Source organism: Maniola hyperantus, chromosome 13, assembly GCF_902806685.2.
Source record: "Maniola hyperantus chromosome 13, iAphHyp1.2, whole genome shotgun sequence".
NCBI lineage: Eukaryota > Metazoa > Arthropoda > Insecta > Lepidoptera > Nymphalidae > Maniola > Maniola hyperantus.
This window is the reverse complement of record NC_048548.1, coordinates 11925488-11951234: the sequence shown is the minus strand read 5'-3', so window position 1 is coordinate 11951234 and position 25747 is coordinate 11925488. Positions and strand designations below refer to the sequence as shown.

Here is a 25747-nt window from a genome sequence, read left to right as displayed (position 1 = left end):
TATTCTACACAATATATCTACTAACGGTATAAAAAGCGATGTTAGCCTAGTGGATGAGACGTCGGACCCCTAGTTGGCGGTTCCGGGGTTTCGATTCCGGGCACGCGCTTCTAACTTTTCGAAGTTATGTGCGTTTTAAGCAATTAAATATCACTTGTTTTAACGGTAAAGGAAAACATAATATAAGTATGTTATAGTTTGTAATTTCTAACGTACCTATTATGGTACATTTAGAAATTACAAATTATAACGAACTGGTACAGGTTTAATAAATTTCCTTTTCACTTTATTTTAAAGTTTAATTCTAAAGCTCAAACTAGGCTCAAACCCTGTACAGGCGTGTTGCACAGAACATTAATTATGGTCATAGCGAGAAAAGTGATATTTGTCGAGTTGTTGACAGTTGTATACCTATTGAATTCACATACGAGTAATATGAGATGAAAAAATAAAACTTTTAAAATGGTTCTTGTGACCGCACCATTCTATTGTGTTTATTTGAATTTTCCCACGTCATAACTAGAGCAGAACCGCTTATAATATCGCTAACTGTGCGTTGGTAATATGTTTATTATTTACCCAAAAAACAGAATAATAAATCCTCTTAATGGTGGTTATTGTCCTTTGCTGGGAAAATGATGCTATGAGGATGCTAGATTTATTTCCCGTTTATCTGGCTAAGTTTATAGGGCTGTCACGAATATGGATCATTGAAAATGGAATTTTCATTCTTACCGATCCAAAAATATTTGAATTTTTAAAAATAGATTCTACTTATCGTCCTGAAAAAACAAAGGGGTCTCACGGGATTTTTGAGAAATCGCAAATCGAAATACGGACTAAGTCATGGGCATCATCCAGTTTTTAATGATTGAAAGATTTCCGCAGTCAGCATAATAAGTCCATTGCAAAACCATTGTGATTTCTGTCGATCTGCCTAGTCTAAATAAATTCGTTGACTTACCTAAGATATTACTTACACATTACACAACAGGAAAATTATACTCGATAAAATTGAACAAAAACTCACACCAAAGTGAAACGAAATGATAAAGCTATTCTTGTATTCAAAACAAACAAAAAATATTCAAATTGTTAACCCGTGAAATTCAGATGATACGTGCCACACTTTTTACAAGCAATTTTATAACTAGCCATTTAACGAGAAATCAATTTATGTCACTGAATTATAAATTAAGTAGTAGAAATGGTATCTTGCGTTCTTTATACCGGAATTACGCAAATTTGTCAACAATTTTTAGCTACTAGAAATAGAAACAGACGTTGAAATCTTTTACAAATTCTTTTATATCTCATTACGGTTTAATTTACTGTATCTAACGCTTGGTTGACGTGACAGCTTATTACGTGACTGACCTTCTAATCGAAGGGTCCAGGGTTCAATCTCGGGCACGCACCTCTAATTTTTTTATGTTACGTGCGTTTTAAGTTCTTAAATTATACTTGCCTTAATGCCAAAGAAAAGTATCGTGAGGAAACCTGCATGCCTGAGAGTTCCCTCAAAGCTGTGTGAAATTTGCCGATCCACACTGGGCCAGTGTCAAGCATGGTGGACTATTGCCCACCCTTCCCATTCTGTGAGGAGACCCATCCCCATTAATGGGCTGACGATGGGTCGAGATGATGATAATGACCTCACGCTAAGTCTGTGTTCTCTATGATGCTAGGTTACACATTTGCGCGGCGGCGATAAGTTCACACACCTTAGCCACTTCTAAACCTATTCTGAGTTCAGTGATTATCGCATAGACGATGAATGATTTAGAAATCGAAAGAAATGCATTCAGACGGTTTTTTCTATTATTCTATTAATAGATATAAAGCGAATCGATCAATTGTAACGACACTAAATGGACACTAACGAGCCTGTCGAGTTTCATCACAACGCGAAAGTGGAAGGAATTTCTTTTTGCTAATGCTCTTAACTAGTCTAATGCAATTTCGATGTTGAGTTTTTTGCCGCTGAGGCTAAGCTGGTCTTATCAAAACTACTTAGATAGAATGGCTTAGCGTTACTAACGTATGTGACAGTTTGGAAAGTTGATAAGTAACTACTTAGGCGCAACACACACTTGCAGAGGGGAGCGGAGACGAAGGGCAGCATATTTTTAAAATAACAACTCAAACTATATGCTTTATTTACTGCCGTATATAAAAATCGGTTTACGTATTTACATAGTTAAAAAAACTGGCCAAGTGCGAGTTAGACTCGCGCACTGAGGGTACCGTACGACAGTATGGAATACAGCCAGTAGAAGTTATCGGTTCACTCCCTAAAACATCTCAATTGTTTTCTCACAGGCAAGTTCAAATTATAGACCACAAATGATCACCAAATATTGACTCAGAGGTGTTAGGGGTGCGAGTGAGGATATAACTATCACAGTGAAACAGGGTTGTCATGTTACCTACTTATCAAAATATATAATTTTACCTTATTAGCGATTTTACAAAAAAAAACCGATTTATATTAACTTAAATACCAGTTTAACACTTGTTTACCGCCACTTGACAGTACTTGCTTCATGATTGCGATTAAATGTTTAAGTTTTTTTTCTGGCATGTGATGATGCAGCCTAAGATGAGCGCATATGCCTAGAAAATTCCTATCAGGCTATTACTAAGAGATTTGAAGATGCCTATATTAAAAGTTGATGGGAAAACTGAAGTCGGCAGTACATTTTTTATGCAAAGAAACCTCTTCTTGATTCATTTGAACAAATGAAATGGGATCTGGATTAATGTTTAATACAATAATTCAAACAAGGATTTTTGGCAGCCCTAAAGCAGGGTCACCCACGCCAACTCATGTGTGGTCATTCAACTTTGTTTTTCTACTTAGACAATGCATTCGAACAAAAGCCGCATTGCATTCTGCCAGTGAATTTCTTGTCCATTTATTTTTGTCTTGGTTTAGTAGAGGCTTAAAAATAATAAAACTTGCATTAAAGTTGCATTTTTATAGTACCTACTTAAAGATATTTGACGACCTCCCTAGGATCAAGGTGAGAGCTGTGGTCTTATGGGAGGTCCCGGGTTCGAATCTCGTTAGATTTCTAAATAATTCTCTCTGTAACTTTTAACCCCTATTTACTTCCTTGATTCCATATCTATACCTCCTTGGAGGTGGAATTTCCATAAATCGTAAAACTCATTTATTGTGTTTTTTTCATTTTCAACCGAAACAGATTTTACCCTACTTGAAAGATTACCGACTTTCATACAAACTTTCATCCCCTATATTTTGACAATTGACCCTCTTGGGGTGGAATTTTCATAAATTCTTTCATAGTAAGTGCCTTCGTCATAAAAAGTAAATCTTTCTAAGCCTAGCGGCTGTGCGGTGATAGAACAGGCCAGGCAGTCAGGGCGTCGTTGTTTTACATGTATAGATTTTGTCAAAAAGCTTTCCACCAGATCAGACCTAGGTATGCCAATTTAAGATTCAAAATTCCAAGTTGTCCCCGCCAGGTACTGAACGCGGGACTTTCCACTAATTGCCTACCAATGCGCTAATAAGGTCGTCGGAAGGAAAACAAAAAAATAATTATAAGAAAACTAGTGTCTGTTATTTGCTGTTATTGTACGTCTGTGACTCTACCATCGACATCGGTTCGGAAAGCAGATTCTACTGAGAAGAACCGGCAAGAAACCCAGCATAAAAACATATACTTAGGTAATAATATTATATACAACTTTCATTAATAAAACACGGATCACAGAGATATCTACCTAAATTAATTATTCAAATCGCGAGCCTATTTGAATAATTAATCGTATTTATCAAATTAATCTTAATCAATCAAGCGCGAGGTCATCAAATTAATCTTAATCGATCAAAACATGTTATCAAATGAGGTGATGGATTGTATGATAAATTTAATAATAATTTATTCTATTGACATTTTATACGCCAAAGCTCTTGATAATAAAATAAACATTCTAGTCTGACGGACGTTGCCTTCTGCCCCAGATGTTTAAAATCAAGTTTTTTTTTGAACTTTTAATAAAATTTAACACCTACGCATGGTGATATATTTTGTATGCACATGTTCTATTTTATTCGGATTTTAGTCGATTTTTGTTTGATTTTATTAAGTATATTACTTTCTTTTATTTTTTCATTTAAATCTATTAGCGGACTGGTTTACTTACCTACAATTTTTAAAGTGTATGGACTTTATGAACTAAAGAGTTTTCTAAGTATTTGAAGTATTTTTTCTAAGGACCTAAACTTTACTAGCTTTACTTTTGCTAGCTCATTTCCATAGTCAAATTCAAAGTGATTATTAAAAACAGGTAAGTATAGTCCCGCAAATTGCTATTGCGCTGGAACCATGTCTCATTAACATCGAAATGACGTCATTTTGACGTCATCAGCTGAAATAAAAATATACCATCAGCTCGACCTGTAGCGTCAGTTATTTGTTTTATTTGCAATATATCGTAAACATTTACAAAATTATAGGATTTTTTTATATATTTTTTTCCACGTTTTTTTTTGTTGTTGTTTTATATCAGTAATCATCGGTACTACCACCTGTCTTCATTTTTATCAGCGCGGCGTTCTGGTTACACCCTGTATTTCATGGTTCATTACGTATTTCACGCTGCTTCGTAGAACGAATCACTAAGCGCGATGTCGCTAACTTAGGAGTTAAGCCTGTATAAACTAGACTCACGATTTCCTCATGCAAATATTTATTAATTTGGTAGAGCGAGTCTGTAAGGTTGAGACTGTTTAGTTAAGTTGCTTTAAGTGCAATGTTTCGTATGACTGTCACAACTAATTACTGATTAATTACTCGAAAGTCTATGCAATATGGCGGATAAAATGCGACAGTGTTTGTGTGTTAGTTTGTCCTTTAATCACACTATAAATGCGTGAATGGATTTATTTTATACTAGCTGATGCCCGCGACTTTTTTAAAAATCCAGTGGGAACTTCTTGATTTCCCGGGATAAAAGTAGCCTATGTCACTCTTCAGGTCTTTAACTATTCCCCATGCAAATCACGTCGATGCGTTGCTCCGTTGCGAGGTGATTGAAGGACAAACCACAGTTTATTTTCAATTTTTTTTTTATTCTTAGAAAAACTTTTACTTTTTTAGTAATGTCGTGGATAAAGGGCAAATAAAATTCTATTCTAATGACCATCATTTATTTAAAATGAGGTATCCGAGTAAAAGAAAATTTATAAATTACTATCTTGTAAAAGCTCAAAAGGAAGAGAATTTGCAGATCTTACAAAGGGCGGACATACTAAGAAAATTTCGTGTTAGGTATGAAAAATATGAAAAGGACGCGTTGTTCCATTATGTGTGAGACGTCTATACTGATAAGGACAGTCGACTTTTTACGAGATGAGTTCCGTTAAGATCGTTCATATCAAGTTTGTGGAGCAGACTACGAAAGGATTTACAAAATGTAACTTTAAGACTTGAAGCATAAAGAACAAAATGGAATGAAGCCTGTTTAGTAGGTTAGACACCTATATCCATTCGTTGCAGTTATGGAAAGAATTTCCCCAGTTTTTCAAGGTCGTCAAGACAAACCTGTAAATGCTAATCGACCGTCCATCCACTTTTCTTGCAACTTGATCTTACTTTGGATATAGTGAAGACATACGAGTATCGATGATTGACGTTAATAAAAGCAATTGGTATAAGTAGACTATCAGTACCTATCGATCGACGATCAATGATAATGCAAACTGACGAAAATGGACAAATGCTATAGTGATACTTGAAGAGGATAACTACCTACCAGATATAATATATTTAGATACCTTACAAGTTACATAATTTTCTAGATATAGATTTTTATTAAAGAATCCTACTTATTATTATAAATGCGCAAGTGTGTTTATTTGTTGGGTTGTCCTTCCTGTTTTTTTTAATGTGACATTTTATGCCCGACAATCGAAATTCCCACAAGGGTTCAAAATTTTTATTTCCACGAGGACAAAGATGCGGGATGTACCTACCTACTTAGGTACTTTTTTTTTATTTCGCCTGCATTGCATTATATTATTCTATTGGACATAATAGGTATGTCAGATATGTGTCATCTAAACTGCCGAAAATCTCAACTGTAGCCGAAGTGTACCCGATATAACGAAGATAACTTAAAAAGTTGCTAAAACTTGTTTACTTAAGCATCCGAAAGGCCTTTGACCCCACGTTAACGTAAATACGTTGTCAGCGCGATGTGAAAATCGATGGAACTCATAAAAAATAAACGCACTCACGCAGTCAGAATCGTACTTGAGAGTACAATAATAGACGGGCTCGACTCGACGACGTGGAAACTGTTTCGAAACTATAGTGACATTTCACGACAATACTACTTCTTCCGTGATAGCCTTGCCTCCAATTCGGGAGGTCGATGGTCAATGGCTCAACGGGTTGCGACGCAGAAGTGGCAATGTGCAGGGCACATAGTTCAAAAAATCGATAGACGTTGGGGCCTCAAGGCGGTGGTGGTATGGCTGGTATGGCGAGCTTGCACCGGAAAGCGCAGCGCTGGAAGATAACCCACTAGGACCTAGGTGGACAGATGACATCAAACGAGTCGCAGGGAGTCGCTAGATTCAGACGGCGCAAGACCGTGGTGTGTGGAAGTTCCTACAAGAGACCTATGTAAATCAGTGGACGTCTATCAATTGATAATGATGATGGTTCGAACAACGAAAAGTTAGAGGTGCGTGCCCGGGATCGAACCCTAGACCATCTAAATAGGAGACCTAAGGCTCTAGGCTTCTGTAAAATTTCATAGAACGATCTTATTTAGTACCAGTGTAAAATAATTAACCGCATATACAGTCGCACATTGGCAGACGTGTCAGATTGGAAAGATACGTGACTAATTGCAGGCCACTGTATTAAAAACAGATGTTCCCACCGCTTTCCGGCCGCCTGACGCGAGCGACGCACCGCCTGCGTAATTTGGAGTGTAAAAAAAGTACTTCGACTTCACGCAATGACTAGGTAAGTACTAATATTATACATGTAAAGTGTGTTTGTTTGTTGTTTTATCCTTCAATCACGCCACAAACGACCAATGGATCGACGATCAATTTTTTGAATGGATATATTCAAAGAATTCCCATGTAAATTCAACAGGCTCGAATATACGTAGAAAACTTTGAGACGGTTTTTACGGAAAGACAAACCCACAGACTTTTTTTTTTTTTTTAAAGAATATTAGCCATGTTAAATGACTAATATTCCCCTTTCCTCTCCAACTAAGCGCGAAGCTTGTGCTAGGAGTAGGTACGACAATAGTGCAACGGGCGGGGTTTGAACCGTCAACCTTTCGGTTTCAGTCCACTCCTTTACCAGTTGAGCTATTGAGGCTCTTAAGACTCGGATACCTATTTGATTTTGGAACGTGTCTACAAAATTTCTTTGAGTTTGGTTAGTTAAATAATAGTGAACTACAAGTATGGAAAGCGCTGGGGAGCTCGCTAGGCTCTTAATAATTTATTATCACTTCAATTATTATAGGTAGAAGCTACGCAATATCAAATTCGATTACCCGTAGTACAAGATTTTACGTCTCACCAAACGTTGCTAGAATTCGAGAGTCGAAACACAATAACATCAAAGTAAAATGGACCTAAAAAGCCTTGAATTGAAGTCAAATATTCAATACCACTGATTTTAATTTCGCAATGTTTCCGCTTGGAGCGCTGGCTGTAGAAGTGTAGACAAACTTGAGCTTTAAAACAAGGCATTTAAGATCCAGTTTACTGTAACGCGGAAGTATTTCGACTCTCGAATTTGGTTTGGTTTGGTGAGACGTAAAATCTTGTACTACGGGCACACTACGGGTACAGTAAGAGGTACAGTAGTCTTGTAAGCTTACTACCTCTTACCTACTGCTGTAATGAAAAAAAAACCTATAAAGTTCAACTTAGCGATAAACATTTTAGGTAGTAAAGACCTAAGTCCCGTTGGGAAATAGCCAATAACACGTCTTTGTTTCGTTTTAGGTTCTAGGCTTTTCTTAGTAGTACTTATCACCTCTGAGGCGTTGTTCAAAGAACAGTTTGAACTCATGTAGGCATTAACAACAATGTATTCAGTTCTACAGTAAAGCGCAATTTAAAGGGTGCTCAAATAAACATAGTTTTATTTCGTAGCTTTCCATTGTATCCAGAGGCGGATTATCCCTAAGGCAAACTAGGCACGTGCCTAGGGGCGCGAGGTTACGAAGGGGCGCAGGTGATCATATAGAGTTCCAGCCTACTTAATTCGAAACTGCCTCTTCTTTAATATAGCAAAGTGTCATGACGTCACGTTCTTCACTCTTTCACATACCTAAATAAATATAATCATGATCAACCCATCACCGGCTCACTACAGAGCACAGGTCTCCTCTCAGAGTGAGAAGGGTTTTTGGCCATAGTCTACCACGCTGGCCAAGTGCGGATTGGCAGACTTCACACACCTTTGAGAACATTATGGAAAACTCTCAGGCATGCAGGTTTCCTCACGATGTTTTCCTTCACCGTTAAAGCAAGTGATATTTTAATTACTTAAAAACGCACATAACTCCGGAAAGTTAGAGGTGCGTGCCCGGGATCGAACCCCCGACCTTCGATTGGAAGGCGGACGTCCTAACCACTAGGCTAAAATAAACATAAATATAATCATTAATCACTAACTACCAGCTATGCAATGAGACGATTCCTCGTTCTTTCGAAGTTAGTAAATTTTTTAATATGGCTGTTAAGCAATTAGAGGGGCGCCTACGAGGTGCTTGCCTAGGGTGCTCTATCAGTACATGAATTACTGAATATACTTTTACTGTACACCACAAAAATTACTAAGTACAGAGAAAACACATAAATTGCTTATCTGCCTGAAAATACTGTACGAATTTGAATACTACATGGCACACTTATAGCTAATATACTCCAGGTTTGACAACCTCCCTGGCGCAGTGGTAAGCGCTGTGGTCTTATTAGAGGGACGTCCCGGGTTCGATTCCCGGCAGGGATTTGGAATTTTATAATTTCTAAATTTCTGGTCTGGTCTGGTGGGAGGCCTCGGCCGTGGCTAGTTACCACCCTAGCGGCAATTCCGTGCCGCCAAGCGATTTAGCGTTCCGGTACGATGGCGTGTAGAAACCAAAGGTGTATGGGTTTAATAAAAACTGCCATACTCCTTCCAGGTTAGCCCGCTCCCACCTTAGACTGCATCGTCACTTACCATCAGGTGAGATTGCAGTCAAGGGCTAACTTGTATCTAAATAAAAAAAAAAAAAAAGGTTAATGTATAGGATAGTTCTTATCCTGAAAAACACGAACCCGAAGAGCTCCAATAAACCCCATACGAAACCGTGGCGGGTCAACTAGTTCATACTATACTAACTAATACTAATATTATAAATGCGAAAGTGTGTCTGTCTGTCTGTCATGCTAGCCTTTCACGGCCCTTCCGTTCAACCGATTTTGGTCAGAGATAGTTTTTTAAAAACCTAAATCCACGCCGACGAAGTCGCGGGCATCATCTAGTTCTTCAATGAAGGCTACACGTCATAAAGTCTAATTTTAGTGTAGGTACTAGAATTCGAATTGCCTATTTAATATTTTTTATAGCGGAATTACCTAATTAATATTTATAATGAAATATAATGAAATAAGATAAGACTTAATTAGTTTTGTCGTCATCTGCGTCATCATGTGAAGTGTCATTTAGTTTATGAATGAACTTAAAGTTCGTTGACCATTTTTTCCAGTTACTTGGAATGATGGTATTATGTTTATAAGTGTGAACTTATAAACTGCCCGCTAATGCCCACGACTTCGTACGCGTGGATTTGGTTTTTTAAAAATCCCGTGGGAACTCGTTGATTTCCCGGGATAAAAAGTAGCCTATGTCACTCTCCAGGTCTTTAACTATTTCCATCAGGTGTGATTGTGATCAGGCGTGTGCCTTTAATGAATAAAAAAACATTTCTATCATTTTAAAATCAATAGATCTTTACTAAGAGATATATCTACGGCACAAAGCTAGACATGTGGTTTTTGTGTAAAATACGACAAACAAGGAAAACCAATAGATAAACACTCGACAGCACATGCCTCTTCCATAGACGGTGCAATAAATATTGAATTGTGACCCACATCGACTACCAGCAAACACTAGGACGGCTGTAACGGTGCTGTTACTAACGTGGTAGTAGTAAGGCTTCGATCGGTTGTATAGAATAGAATATAATATATTTTTATTCCTATAAACTTTTACAAGTGCTTTTGAATATATTATGTATTTATGTGTATAGTACGCGACAGTCGAGATGGCAATCGGGGAGGGAATGCCCCGCACATCCGCCCAGGCCGTGTGGTGTGGGCAAGCGCGGGTTACGTGCGGGTGCGAGGGGTGTCTCCCCGCCTCATACCCCGATTGTCATTTCAACCTGTCGCAGACTAATGAAATAATTGTGCAACCAGTGAACGACGAAGCATAGAACTATTCCGTACAGCTCAAACTACTGGACGGATCGGGCTGAAATTTGGAATGCAGATAGCTATTATGACGTAGACATCCGCTAAGAAAGGATTTTTAAAAATTCAACCTCCAATCCATGCGGACGAAGTCGCGGGCGTAAGCTAATTTATTAATATGTCCTCTATTTTTTCCTCCGACATGATGATCGGAGACTTTTGATAGCTGACATGGCTTGAATTTTTTTCCATTCACAGATGCACTTAAAAAAAATTCTAAGAACCAATAGCGTTTAAAAAAAAAAAAAAAGAATATTAGCCATGTTGAATGACTAATATTCCCCTTTCCTCTCCAACTAAGCGTCAAGCTTGTGCTAGGACTGTACGACAATAGTGCAACGGGCGGGGTTTGAACCGTCGACCTTTCGGTTTTCAGTCCACTCCTTTACCGGTTGAGCTATTGAGGCTTTAATAGCGTTGGATAGGTCGTGGTAGGTTGCAGTCGCATGTCGCAGTCATCACACGCTGTATATGCCCAAGCCTTTACCCAACATGTTATCATGAATCAACAGTTGACATCGAGCTTTCTATACAAGGACGTTCAATAGAAATTCCTTATTATTCCGAAATATTTTAAGATAGGTGCATCCTCTTATGGGAGTTTTTGACTAAGCGAACCGTCATTGGATCTGTTGTACAAACTGTCCTGTCCGTGAATTGTATGTTTCAGACAGAGCTTTTACCATGATCTAGAGTCACGGGTAACACTGAGGGCAAAAGAGCGAGAGGCCGCTCACGCTAGATGGTCCGACGAGCTATTTAAAGGAGTCCAGCAGGTGTGGATTTTATCACATTGTTAAAATGGCCACCAACAGAAGCCGGTGGAAACAGATAATCCATTCGAGGGCAGTTTGCCAGGACCACGAGCTTCAGCAATGAAGGAACGACCGGAGAGAGAGAGAGTCTCGTAGGACTAAATAAAATCCATTTTCTGTCAGCTGTACTGTAACGAGTCTGTAATCGGAAAGATTAAATAGAATACAAATGGCATTTTGTTGACAGATTGGCGTTTTCATTTTGATCTGTTCGTTCTTCGCTTAAAGTTAACGTTTATAAAAGGATTTTGATTTATGATGATGGTATAGGCACACGGCCCACACCCCCGACTCTTCATACAAGCGAAAAGATTTTATCGTCCACTATTTATTTTTACAAAGACAGCGCTATATCTAAATCGAGCGGGACAAGGAGAATGCTTTACATAATATACTACTAGGCGTACTCATAAGTTGCGGGGCGTAGGGGATCCGAGATTCTTTACGTCGTAATATCACAAGTAGATAAGTTAGTATTCTTTAATAAAGGTCTGCAGGTAGGCATTTAAGAACGAAGCTTGTCCTTTTCTCCTTTCTCCAAACATAACAATGATACAATTCTCGTGTACTTAAATAATTACACTCGAGTCTCAAGATGCGTATGAAATTATAATAGATATTTTACGTGTGAGAATGTATTCTTTAGGTGAACTTTAATAATTAAAGTAAGTATGTACCTAAATGTCGACGGGTTGCATGACCAATTCAAAAATAACTATCAAGATTCAAGACGCAGATAAAACGCGTAAGTCGTATAACAAGAATCTATACGAAATGGAATGTATTTATGAAAATGTATAACATAAGTGCATTCCTCAAACTAAATTAGGTATGAAAAGCAAAAAGCCGTGAAGCGCTAACTGTGACGACAAATAGGATCGATCTTTATGCGCCGAAGACCACCGCTTGAGTTTACTCGGAACAACACATCAATCAATCTCTAAAGGAAACTGTGATCGAGCTGTTCGCACAAAGGGCTCGCAGGTGAGAAAGAAGTGCCGACATAGCGCGATAACGTGACAAGTTTCAATGATAATGCTCATATAGATACAGGTATTATTTTTCATCTTTAGTGGTGGGGTTATTTAGCGCCATCTATGAAAATTTTATCGAACGTTGCCCTGAAACTTCCTCAGTGACATAAATATCTTGTTTACAAATACTCTGAAAAAATTAAAACGATTCGAAAATACGACGAAACGCTTTCAGAAAAGGGAGGTAATGCCCGGTCCAATAGTTTGGCTCGTCTTGGCGGGAGCACTACCGTGCGCCCTGATTTGCATGATTGTAATAAATTGTTGATTTGTATGGAAGCGATTTGATAGCGTTTGCATTGGTTAACATAAAAGTCACCAGTAGGAGTTTGGCCTAGCCAATACTGTAGTAATTTATCTAATCCCTTTAACCCATTAGGTAGTTCCTAAGCGTACATGTCATGATTAATATCATAGGCAAATCGAGGATTATCTATGAAGAATGTGGTACGTCGTACTGTAGTAATTTTAATTTGCAGATTATGTTATTATACCTGTTAGACGGTTGTACAGTGCACTGCACATTGCATGCATTTACTTAAATTACAACTTATTAAGTAAATCAAGAGTATTTTTTTTTAGTTCACATTTAAATATTAACCAATCAAACTCAATGAAATTTTGTTGACACGTCTAAGAACATGTGGTCTGCCAAACCGTAAAAATGTGTAGTTTTAACGGTACACGGGCTCAAAGATTTACGCACAAATATTTGAGCCCACATAGCTTTGATACTATTCAAATAAGAACCAAACTATGCTTGGAACGCGCTAAACTTGCGTTAACTTGAAAAGCTTTGAACTCCTCTTATCTATCTGTAACTGTACAGAATTAGATAGTTTAATCCACGATGACGCGCCCCACTCTTTGTCCCAATAGGTTATTAATGAAATTAGATAATTTATGAAGAAAATTTAGAAATAATTTTGCACGCCATGCTTGGCAGGATATGTAACTGATTACCTAACTTTTAAGACCCCATGTAAATAATAGACATGTACCTACCATATCTGAGCAAAATAAAGAAATGATTATGATTATGATTACAATGCAAATGTGCTGTGTACATTAGAGTGTGAGTTATCCTCTATTAATCTGTGGTGCGAGTTCTATCGTAAGTCGTAACGCACCGATCAGCGATGTGGGCACACACACATGAAGATAAATTAGGTAAAGATCACTCCCCGAACCCGTGGTTTCCCCGCACGAAAAATAGTGGGGCGCGTCTTCGTGGATTGAACTATCTATATGTAGCTATATAATATAATCGTAAACTCTTCATTGGCAGTAAGGAATTAGGACTGGGATCAAAGCCTAATAGAAAACGCGCCAACTGACTATAGGATATTAATAAACAAAACCTAGATATATTTCCCGTTGAAAGTTCCACTGCTTAATGGCGATCCCGCTATCTGTACTATAAAGGTCTAATTTTGCTTATCTTGCAACGCGAACTGCATCTAAATAGCTCCATCTACATTGATGGTAGATCAATTAGACATTTAATTACCTACTAGTTACTACACGCTACTGTCTTAATCTCGGTAGCGAGATTACAACAATCTAGTGTTAAATAAATAATTTTCACAACGTAAGCATTTTCGTTGTTTTTAACCGACTTTCAAATAGGAGGAGGTTCTTAATTCGGCCCGTTTTTTTCCGACATTTTTTTAATGTATGTACATCGATTTTTTTCAGGTTTCTGGACCGATTTGCAAATTTTTTTTTTAATCAACAGAAGATGTTTAGGTGGTGGTCCCATAAAAATTTCTGGATCCAACTCCTCAATCCTAATGCTGCAGGGTTACTGCCCGCCTAAGCTATCAAGATTCAGGAAGTGTTCGTAGTGAATTAATATTGTAGGTACCAAGCAACGACTTTATGCTTGAACTCCAACTCCTCAACCGAATTTTTCAATTTTTCAATAATCGTGATTTGTGTATATAGTAGGATATACCTATGTATAGGTATAGGTACTGTGACTTTTTCTTTAAAGGCACTGGCACCCATGTAAAAAAATAATGTCATTGGCTCTTACTGGATAAAGAGGTAGAAGTTTCGCAGAACTTCATCTCTCTAATTGAACAGCAAAAGGAACCGTATCCGTGCATCCGTTTGGTTCCACGTACCGACCTAAACGTATGCAAGGAATTCCTGCATGCTGTTAGCGTTAACGAACACATAGGTTCAAGTAATCCTTTCCCATCACACTTCCGTGCTATTTAAACCTGAGTAAGTAGGTAAGTACATGCAAAAATAAGTTTGTGTGCCCGTTCGTTTCTTAGGGCGGTTTTAGACTAGCGTGTTTTTTTGCGCGTATACGGTCGTTTCCGCATACGCGCTTACACGCGCGCTACATTACGCGCTTCAAAAAACCGGACTCGCGTATAGGGGCATATTTCGGCGTGTTTGCTCGAACCGGTGGTGTTGCGGGGAGGTGTCTCTCGCGGCTCGCGCTTATACGAGCTTAGAAGCGCGTCAACGCTCGTACGAGTTGAGCGTGTGCGAAAAGGCGCGCCTATACGCGCCTGCATGCGCTTCCAAAAACGAACTCATACGCGCGTATAAAACGCTAGTCTGAAACCGCCCTTAGGTCTTTACTGCTGATGAACTATAGGCAGGTCAGCGGTGCTAGCCTAGTTATTAAGACTTCGGCCTTCCCGTTGGGACGTTGGGGGTTCGATCTCGGGGACGCACCTCTAACTTTTCGGAGTTAATATACCTACTTACTTTATGTACGTTTTAAAGAAATTCGTGTCTGAGAGTTCCTTATAATGTTCTCAAAGGTGTGTGAAGTCCGCATTTTGCCAGCGTGGTGTGACCTAAACACTTCTCATTCTGAGAGAAGACGTGCTTAGTACCTAGTAAGCCAGCGATAGGTTGAAATGATAATGTTAAGGTAAGATATGTTTAGGGTTCCGTACCTCAAAAGAAAAAAAAGAACCCTTATAGGATCACTTCGTTGTCTGTCTGGTTGTCTGCCCGTCTGTCGTGTCTCTCAAGAAAACCTATTTTTTCTACCGTAAAAAAAGTATAAAATAGTGAAGATTGCAATACAAAATCGATAAATGCGAAAATGCAAATTGATTTCAGTTTTAGATTGGACTGAATTGCATTTATTTGCCAATGAATAGTTTATACCGTTAACTCAATATTGGTTTGGAGAATATAAAAATGTGTGTCGAATATTAAAATACAGATTTTAAAGATAGTTCGTAAATATTAGCGATAGAACTGTAATTTATTGATTTTGCTCACCGAAAATGTGTACAAAATAAATTACCTGAGATTCGCGAACATATTTAAATAAAAACTGGTCACAATTTTAGTTTAGAATATAGTTTTAATTAGTTTAGAGATGTTACACAACAGAATTAGCTACACAGTAGAACAAACCCTAAACCCTCAAGAACCGTTAGTGCTATTAATGTCCAAGTCCGCCTAGTCATCGAATCCCGGACATCACGCGAGTCAATCCCGGATTCACGGAATCTCGGCCCACACGGACGCTTCTCTTAATGAGTTAAAAGCGCCGGCAATATTATCCATTGCACTAATTTCAAACTATAGGCTGGGTTCCACTATCGTTATACACTTAAGGACATTGCCGGACAGAACCGTCCGTGAACACTCAGAACCAATTATGTCCATGTCAAGTCAACGCGTCCCGGATACCACGCGACTCAATCCCTTAATCGCGATACCTATATCCACTGTCCTCATATTTACATACTTAACATACAAGGACACTTCCATTAATGAGCTAAAAGCGCTGGTAATTATTTCATTGCACTATTTTCAACCTATAGTCCAGAGAGTCTGGATTCCAACCACGTCATACACTTGGGGATCTAGACTCAACAACCGTTCGTGAACACTCAGAACCATTTATGTCCGTGTCAAGTCAACGCGTCCCGGATATCAAACGACTCGTTCTCTTATTTGCTATATCCACTGTCCACACGATTGCAATACTTAACGAATTTAAATGATTTTACCAGAGACTGTAGAACATTATAAAATCAGAAAGCCCTCAAGAACCGTTAGTGCTATTAATGTCCATTCCCGTCAAGTCACCGCGTCCCGGACATCACGCGACTCAATCCCGGGTTCGCGGAATCCCGGCCCACACGCACACTTCCCTTAATGAGTTAAAAGCGCCGGCAAAATTATTTAATTGCACTGATGATATCAATTAAAGAATCAGAAGCGGCGGCACCTCTAATGCATTCAAAAATAAAATCAAGGGTATTAAAATTATTAAGAATTTAAACATGACATATTTTTTCAGATACGCAAGGATCGAAAACTATATCAGCTATTAGTCTGTCAAATGTCCGCGAAGAAGAACAAATAAAATATTAGAATAAGAGGATCTCAAGATACTTGTTAAAAAAATCTTCAATGAAAAGAAAAGTAACTCCGGAAGAAAGTCTCCTGAATATCATACCTTTGTAATAATTTTAAAGAGTACCTAAGTGAAAACTGTAAACACAAAGAATAAACAATCATATTATGAACAGATAGCATACCTAGAAATACTATATTTTTAATAGGTACGGCAATTATTTATGAGGATGAAATCTTTATCACTTAGGTACAGTGATTTCTTTTAGGAGCCTTTGTACCAATATGGTTGGAGATCTAAGGTTGACATAACTCACAGTCTACAACCGAACAGATTTATTCATCTACTCTACAGTAACTATTGATAACGACAGTGCTTAGATACGTATATCGAACGGGACAAGGACAACACTTTACATAAGTAATACTGTTAGACGTACACTTGCGTTGCGAGTGTCATTCTTTGACAATCGTAAAAGGCATTCCAAAACAATACTGATAATAATTTGAAACAATATGATGTGGAAAAAGTGGAACAACATAATAAGCGGTCTGGAATGAGCATTTAATCGTCCGGAAATGTCGGAAATAAAAGGAAGTTATCTGCAAGCGTATCTATTATTCAGGAGCGCGCTTTTAAAGCCTGCAATCCACTGAGGTAGTTGGCTAACATCCAGCAAGCTGCAAGACTCATAAAATATTACCACCTACGAAAGTTCGCATTGGACTAAGTAATACGTACGGTACCTACGTCTTGTAATCGTATGACAATATGCCGCTAACGCATGGATATTCATTAGCTGTGGTCAATAGACTATCCTTTAGAATGTAAAATACAATATATTTTTATTCAAATAAACTGTTATTGGCTGGGCGGAGATGAGTCAGTCAATGAGTGAATTAGGACATTTCTTTTTATTGTATGAAGATTTATCCAAAGTATAAAGTGATCAGACAGGAAAAGATACGCGGAAGGTAAAGTAGAACATCATGGCTTGAAAAAGTGAGCCTGTGACTTATTTTATATTTTGAACTACTATGACCAAAGTTCAGGTTGCCGCATTGATCGCTGATTTTCGTTAGAATCAGGGATAGCCCTCTACCTCCCATTTATCAACAAACCTTCACCAACCTTTCGGTTATATGGCCCGATTTGCTGAAGGGCGCCCGTTCGGTATCTACTTGATCTTGGCGTTTTCCCGGGGAGTCTTCTTGACTCCCAACAAATTATACTGTCTCTCTTCCTTGCCTCTTATAGTCACCGATAGGGACAAGGAAGCAGAAAGAAAAGGACTTGTAGGGAGTCAAGTATGCGCCCCGGGAAAGAGCCATTGAGCAAGTACCGAACGGGCGCCCTCCCGCGTTTGGCCCATATAATCGCGAGGTTGGTGGCGCCATGGGAGGTGGTGGGTTGCCCCTTATGCTCTTAGAGGCTAGACATTTCTACCACAGTTGAGATACCAGCTGCTGCTCTTGTATGGTTCCTACGTGGCAACTGTACGCTCGGTGTTGCTTCGCCTCTTGTGTTAATGTTGCGCGAATTCCCGAAGCCGGTTGTAGTTCTCCGCCAAAGAATTTCAAAGAATATAAGTAAATAACCGTACCGTCGGTTCAATGGAGACACTTTATAGGGCCTACTCGTAGAGACAGGTCTGCGGAACAGGCCTACTCGATAATTGGATTGAGAGCTAAGGATTAACGTTAACCGAAGAGACGTTAAAGGGACTTATTATATTTAATTTCAATTAATGGACTAGACCTTATCATTAGACTGTGATTAATGATCATCTTAGAACTGTAATCATAATTTTAGGGACTCCGCTGTCCGTCCGTCTATCTGTCAGTCAGCGGGCTGTATCTCGTGAACCATAATAGGTAGAGACCTAAAATTTTCACATAATGTGTATTTCTATTGCCACTATAATAATAAATATTAAGAATTTCAAAATGGCTGCTATGAAAATATTAAAAACTAGATGATGCTCGCGACTTCGTCCGTGTCCATTTAGGTTTTTAAAAATCTTGTGGGAACTCATTGATTTTCCGGGATAAAAGTAGCCCATGTCAATTTCCTGGATGCAAGCTACGTCTGTACCCGATTTCATGAAATCGGTTTAACGGATGGGGGCCTTTAAGTGAAATAGATGCGCGGAATTGAAAGGAGTAGGTAATTTGATAGTTTTTAAAAGCCCATACCACCTCTAAGATTGTATCTAGTCAAGAGATTTAAAACTATGCAGGTTATTGATAAAGTGAAAAGGTGCTCGAAAATTAAAATGACAGTAAAAGTGTAGACGAAATAAAATACCCAGCGAGCTTTTTTACAAAATTAATCATAAACCTTTACAAGACACGAATCTATTAACAAAATTGCTGTTATAAATTGTACATAAACGCCTTATCTAAGTCTGTAATCGAATCCACAGTCCGCACCCAACAAATTGCCGGACGGCGAGACCCATGCGAAGTTCATTATAACATTACACTTCAATATTACAATGTTACACTCCAATTTTAATACACGCGCCTGCAATTTAATATTACATTGGACTTTATCATCGATTAACTCGCTCAGAAGTAGACATAGGCTGAGATTTATAGTGCTTACTTTGACTTTGCTCTGACTTAGGGTGAGATTTATAGAGCGCACTCTGACTTTGCTTAGACTTAAGACACAGTTAAAACGAGACAGATGTATATCTCTCACATGAATCTGTCTCGTTTTAACTCAATCTTAAGTCTGAGCAGAGTCAATGTGCCCTCTATAGATCTCTATAAATTCTACTTCGGTTCAAACGAAAAAAATATGTTTTTGTGTGAATCATCAGTCTCGTTTTAACTCTAAGGCCTAGCTTTAAGTTTTTTATAATATTTTCAACAATAAAGTGAGTAGGTAATAATATTATGTACATTAATAATCTCAGAACGTGTGTTGGTAGAGTTGTTACCCACGACCTATCATGATCGTCTGTAAAGTAGTGAGTATAAATGAGAACGTTTTGCTTGTTTTTGTTATTTTAACAAACTGTGTCAAAATAAAATGCGTCGTTACAATGCATTTTCTTAGAGCTACATCATTTAATGTTCAATTGGATAACACTATTTCCAGCAAGTCAGTTCAGAAAATCTGAATCTATGTCTGAGTTCTGAGTTTGACCTAGTGGTCTGGTAATTTAGAAGAGGGAATCGTAGCGCGTAGCTTCTCCCCTCGAATGGGGCTAGCTGCGTTGCTTTTTGGATAATACGCTGAAAGGGTTCGAGACAGTGATAATGATCTTATACGGTTGGCCAAATGGGCTCTACTTATTGAATTTTGCATAAGAAAATAGTCTCTATTCCATTTTATTAAAGGCCAAAATGGTTTTACTAGCTTTATCATATAATTTTATTTTAGTCTGGACACCTAATTTTAGGGAAGTTGTTTAAATTACACTTTATATAAGGTCTATCTGCACTGTGAAGTTTTTAAATATAATTTAAACAACAAATCAGACTTATTTAAAACTAGCTTACGCTCGCGACTTCGTCCGCGTGGACTACAAAAATTTCAAACCCCTATTTCACCCCTTAGGGGTTGAATTTGCAAAAATCTTTTCTTAGCGGATGCCTACGTCATAATAGCTATCTGCATGAAAAATTTCAGCCCGATCCGTCTAGTAGTTTGAGCTGTGCGTTAATAGATCAGTCAGTCGATCAGTCTCTCAGTAATCTTTTCCTTTTATATATTTAGATGTAGAATATAACAGGTAGGTACCGGGTACATAAATATAACACAAGGAAAAATGCTATTCAGACTTGTAATTACTAAGCACCCGTTGATATAAGTATATACTTTTATCCCAGACAATGCACAGCTCTCACCACTTTATTAACAAAACTGTCAAGTTTCAAAAAGTAATTTCAGGATAGTCACATAGAAATGTTTTTTTTGTAAACAGTTAGTTTCCAGACTGTAAAAAAATAACTACTTACCTACTAATCAGAAAGTGGCCTAATAAATAATTAAAGAAAAATCTTTTTTTCTTCATTTCCCATTTCTTTCATTTTTCATTTTTTTCATTAGGTATTATACCCACTCATGTCATTATAGATCATTATCTCTATCCATCGCCGGCTCACAACTGAGTAGGTACGGGTTTCCTCTCAGAACGACACGGGCTTAGGCCACAGTCCACCACACTGGCCAAATGCAGATTGGTAGAATTATGTAAAGCTCTTTATTTAAAGTTAGAGTCAATCCATACTTCCATACTAATATTATAGATGCGAAAGTGTATCTGTCTGTCCGTCTGTCTGTCTGCTAGCTTTTCACGGCCCAACAGTTTAACCGATTTTGTACAAAGTTAGCTTACATCCCGGGGAAGGACATAGGCTACTTTTAATACCGAAAATCAAAGAGTTCCCACGGGATTTTTAAAAAACCTAAATTAACCTCCTCCTAGGCATCCCCTAGTAATGTATAAGATAAATATTGTTACAGAGTGCACGAAAAGGATTATTTAAACTTTGAAATATAAAGCTTTTCTAGACGCCCTTTTCTTGAACAACATTGCTTAGATAGAACTTTGAATGAAATATTTAAGACAAAGTTTCCCAGACGTTTACAACTTCCTAGCCTGATCAGTTTCCATTAGATTGTACCTATACAGTTTACATTATTAACCTTATACAGTGATCGCATACTAATGCAAGCCGCGTAAGAATCATAACTCAAAAGCCGTAAGCTTTGAATGATATAAATCTTTCAGTACCAATCAATAATTATATCATAGATATACGAGTATGTACCTATTAGGTTCATATTTTTCGGCGTATAAAACAGTTCTCGCTGATGAGTAAGACAGAAGATACCTACGAGAGTAGAAATATGGCTGTCTATACATTTGAGTTTTGAGTTTTGAACCAATGTGACAGTTTTAAGTCGTCATTTTAAACGGCTCACTCTGAGAGGCTAGCACCTCGATTGCGGTAAACTGACAGCTACAAGGTCACAATCGCAATCACCTCTAAATGGTTGATGCTCGCGTACTATTGGCTACAATGCATTGTTGCAACAAGAATACCATAAATTCAGCCGATCACAAGTATCCGGTATTTGGCAACTATTCAAATCAGTAACTTTTTATCAAACGCGCGCTTAGTATGCGAGGTTCTATAAAATAACGTGTTAGTGGTAAGTGACGTCACAATCATTTGATGTCCTTTTTAATTTAATCGATAACTTAAAATGGTTATTACACATAAAACTAATAAAGGACGTGGACCTTACGTATTTTGGAAGACACTCTATTTAATAATCACTGAGAAATAATTTATTTTTAAATAGTCAAATACCGTATTGCGATTGTAATGATGATTGATGCAGGTTTTGCGGAATCAACCTGCCGTTCTTAGTAGTGAAGCGACAGGGAGTTGATGATGATGTATTAATAAGTTGAAGCGGTCATATTCAAAATGCGCAATAAGTATGTGGGCTGTGGTTCTAATGTGCGATCGGTTTCAATAAAGTCGACGTTTGGTTGCGTTTCATCTATTTTATCGATCTGATCGAATTACACGCAGAGCAATTACCTACCGTTTTCTCACTTGTATGGCTTCATTTATTGTTTATACACATCGCTACTGAAACATTCGTGCTATTTACTACTTGGTGTACTTCATTCGAGTGGAATTTCTGTTTTCACATGATAGCATCTTAATCCATACCTACATCCATATACTCCTTACTAAATTACAAATGCGTCTGCCCACAGTTTTAACGGCCCAACAGTTTAACTGATTTTGATGAAATTTGGTACAGAGTTAGCTTACATCCCAGAAACGGACATAGGCTACTTTTTATCCCGGAAAATCAAAGAGTTCCCACGGTACAATCAAAGGCCCAGCCCATCCGTATGAAATTTGGTACAGATAGCTAGCGTCCCGGAAATTGACATAGGCAACTTTTTATCCCGGAAAAGCAAAGAGTTCACACGATATTTTTAAAAACCTAAATCCACGCGGACGAAGTCGCGGGCATGATCTAGTATAATATATACAGAGAAAGTTTGCATCCCGGAAACGAAACATAATCTAAGTAGTATTGTTTTATTTACTAAAAATGTAATTGTCTAAATATTTCTTGTACGTCTTTGACTAAGCATGTAGAGTATTATATCACTTGGTGTCTATCTATCTATCTATCTATCTATCTATCTATCTATCTATCTATCTATCTATCTATCTATCTATCTATCTATCTATCTATCTATCTATCTATCTATCTATCTATCTATCTATCTATCTATCTATCTATCAGTGGTCTACGATAGTCTATTTCACCGTTTTGGCAATAAAACTAATAATTCTAAACTCTATACATTCCAAGGCACTGGCAAAGAGATGACTAAAACCACAGTGCGAACGCTCCCTTATAAACAATTTTCCCATAGATTACCGGTTAAACTATTATCCACCATATTACCGTATTACACTAGTTAATAAATCAAGCTGACGTGCAATCACCACTCGACCAGTGAATATAGCCCGTTCCCTTCACACCTCCGTCCAATCAATTCTCAGGCTATCACGAAAATTACGACTGTAATATTTTATTCAAATTACCATATTCATATAACAGCTCTAAGTGCTGTAACTGTTCTTTAGTCTTATTTTTAGAGAATCTTTATTTATTAGTTTTCGCTGGGTTTTAATATTAGTTCGGTTATGGCCCACAGACCATTGGGCTAACCAGTAACCACATTATCATCATCATCAACAACCGATAGACGTCCAATGCTGGACATAGGTCTCTTGTAGGGACTTCCACAGTCCACAGTCACACGCCAAGGTCTTGCGCCGCCTGAATCCAGCGAATCTTCTGATTCGGTTTTACGAAGTGTGTTCTGCCCATTGCCACTTCAGCTTCGCATCCCGTTAAGCTATGTCGGTTACCCTAGTTCTCCTACGGATCTCTCTCATTCCTGATAACCACATTATAAATCTCCGAAAAGTTGGAGGTGCGTGCCCGGAATCCCCCGAAAGTAAGCCGGCTATCACGATTTAAGCAAATGTTTTAAGCGAATATAAATAGGTACTTAACAAAAGTAGTCACAGAAATGTCACTGAACATTTGAGGTCAATTTAAATTAGAGCCTCAACGGTATAGCTCAACAGTCAAGAAGCTGAAAACTGAAAGGTTGACGGTTCAAACCTCATTGCATTATATTTGCAAAATTTTAGCCTTAGTTGAAGGGGAAGGCGAAGGGAAATACTTCTGGCGAAAAAATAGGTTTCTTGACTTTTCTGTATCAAAAAAACCCGTGAAATTTAAATTTGAAGCCTTTTACTATACGCGTTGTAAAAAAAAATTAGAGAAAAACAGACAAAGTGAAAAAAAGCAACACCGACAAATATAGAGAGTTGCAGACTACCTTAATAGTTACTTCACAAAGCAAAGATGATTTTGAACTTAGATTAGTTTAAAAGTCAAAGCTCATTTTATTTCGAATCACAATAAATATTTTTAATAGCCTTTCTTACTATTTTCCCACAAGACCTGCATGTTTATGGGAGTTGAACGTCGCGGGTCCATTCCATTGTTTTGTCGCGGACCACAGTTACTGCGCAAACTATAAATTCCTCCATATGGGTTAAACACACGTACAAAGTGCAATAAAAATTCCACATAAATTATGACCAAAGCATAGCAACGCTATTTATAACTAAATAGCGTTAAAAGTTTTCTGCTAAAACCCTTTAAATGAATTCAAAATAGCTACACGACGCTTAATTAAGTAGGGCTGTCAATTGTTATTCGGCCTTGACAATTTCAATGAGTTACGAAAGTGTGTATGAGAAATAAATAAAAGCTCAACTAAATCTTTTCTACTGATTCAATTTTCAAAGTTATCTGGAAAAACTAAGTAAGTATAAATAATATTATCAGTGACTAAGCCTTAGCAATGCCAATCTATGTGTAACTGATAAAATTTTCCAGTCTCTGTTAAAAACCTAACACTCAGTTGATTTTGAAAAACTTTTTGCAACTGAAAAAGTTGTAAAGAATACTTCAAATAAAAAAGTATTAATTGGCAGCCCTGCACAACTGACCTTATGAAGTTCTGCATGGCTGGTTGTCCGACGACCTGCCAGCAAAAACCTTATAGTGCGGGAAAAAAATCACTCGTTTAATAAATTCGAATTAAAACGCATGCACACTACTCGATCGCGATGCAACACTCGCGTGCGTCTGACGCGAAAGCTACGGCCTTTCTGAAACTAAACGGCTAGTGCCGCTGCTCTTGAACTTGTGACTTGACTCCAGTCACAAGAGTCTTTGACAGGTTGCATTGGTCTGCACACCGTTGCATTTTTGGAACGGAAATACGGAAACTTTTCGTTAAGTACAAGTGGCTAACGTAGCCACCCTCACCCTCCTAAAGCCCTTTTTACACAGTCTTAAGTTGCAAGTTTAGTTACCGATCAGGCAAAATTGACGAACAAAGTTTGCTGTTTGAGTCATGGCGCGTGAGAGCCTGGTGGTTAAAAAGTCGGCCTCGTATTCAAGAGGTCCCGGCTCACACCTCTAAGTAAATGCGTTTTAAGTTAATATCACTTGATTTAACGGTTAAGGAAAACATCGTGATGAAACCAGCATGTCTAAGAGGTCTGCATAATGTTGTCAAAGGTGTGTGAAGTCTGCCTGTCCGCACTTGGCCATCGTGGTGGACTATGATCTAAACCCTTCTTACTCTGAAAGGAGACCTAAATTTAATGCTTAATTTAAGGTTGGCAATGGGTACAGACTTTTTATTTTTTATTTTTTTATTTATTTATTTAACAACTTCCAATGATAGTCAGGTTTTTGGCAAGTGAGCAATACTTGACTACCGACTAATTTAGACATGTAATTACTACTCATATTAGGTAGGTACCTATAACTACCCATATTATAATGCGAAAGTGTCTTTTTTTAATCTGTTGGTTTATTGGATTGTCCTTCAATCACATCACAACGGAGTAACGGATCGACG

The 25747-nt window shown here is 37.9% G+C and overlaps 1 protein-coding gene across 1 annotated transcript in view; it reads right to left on the bottom strand.

Annotated features, from left to right (window-relative positions):
* LOC117987893 (uncharacterized) overlaps window positions 1–24980 on the bottom strand; it is a 51697-nt gene extending 26717 nt beyond the window's left edge. Inside the window, exon 1 of the mRNA XM_069502612.1 lies at window positions 24825–24980. Within this exon, the coding sequence (XP_069358713.1) occupies window positions 24825–24841 (17 nt within the window). The 5' untranslated portion in view covers window positions 24842–24980. The remainder of the gene's footprint in view (window positions 1–24824) is intronic.
* Between the last annotated feature and the right edge of the window lie 767 nt (window positions 24981–25747).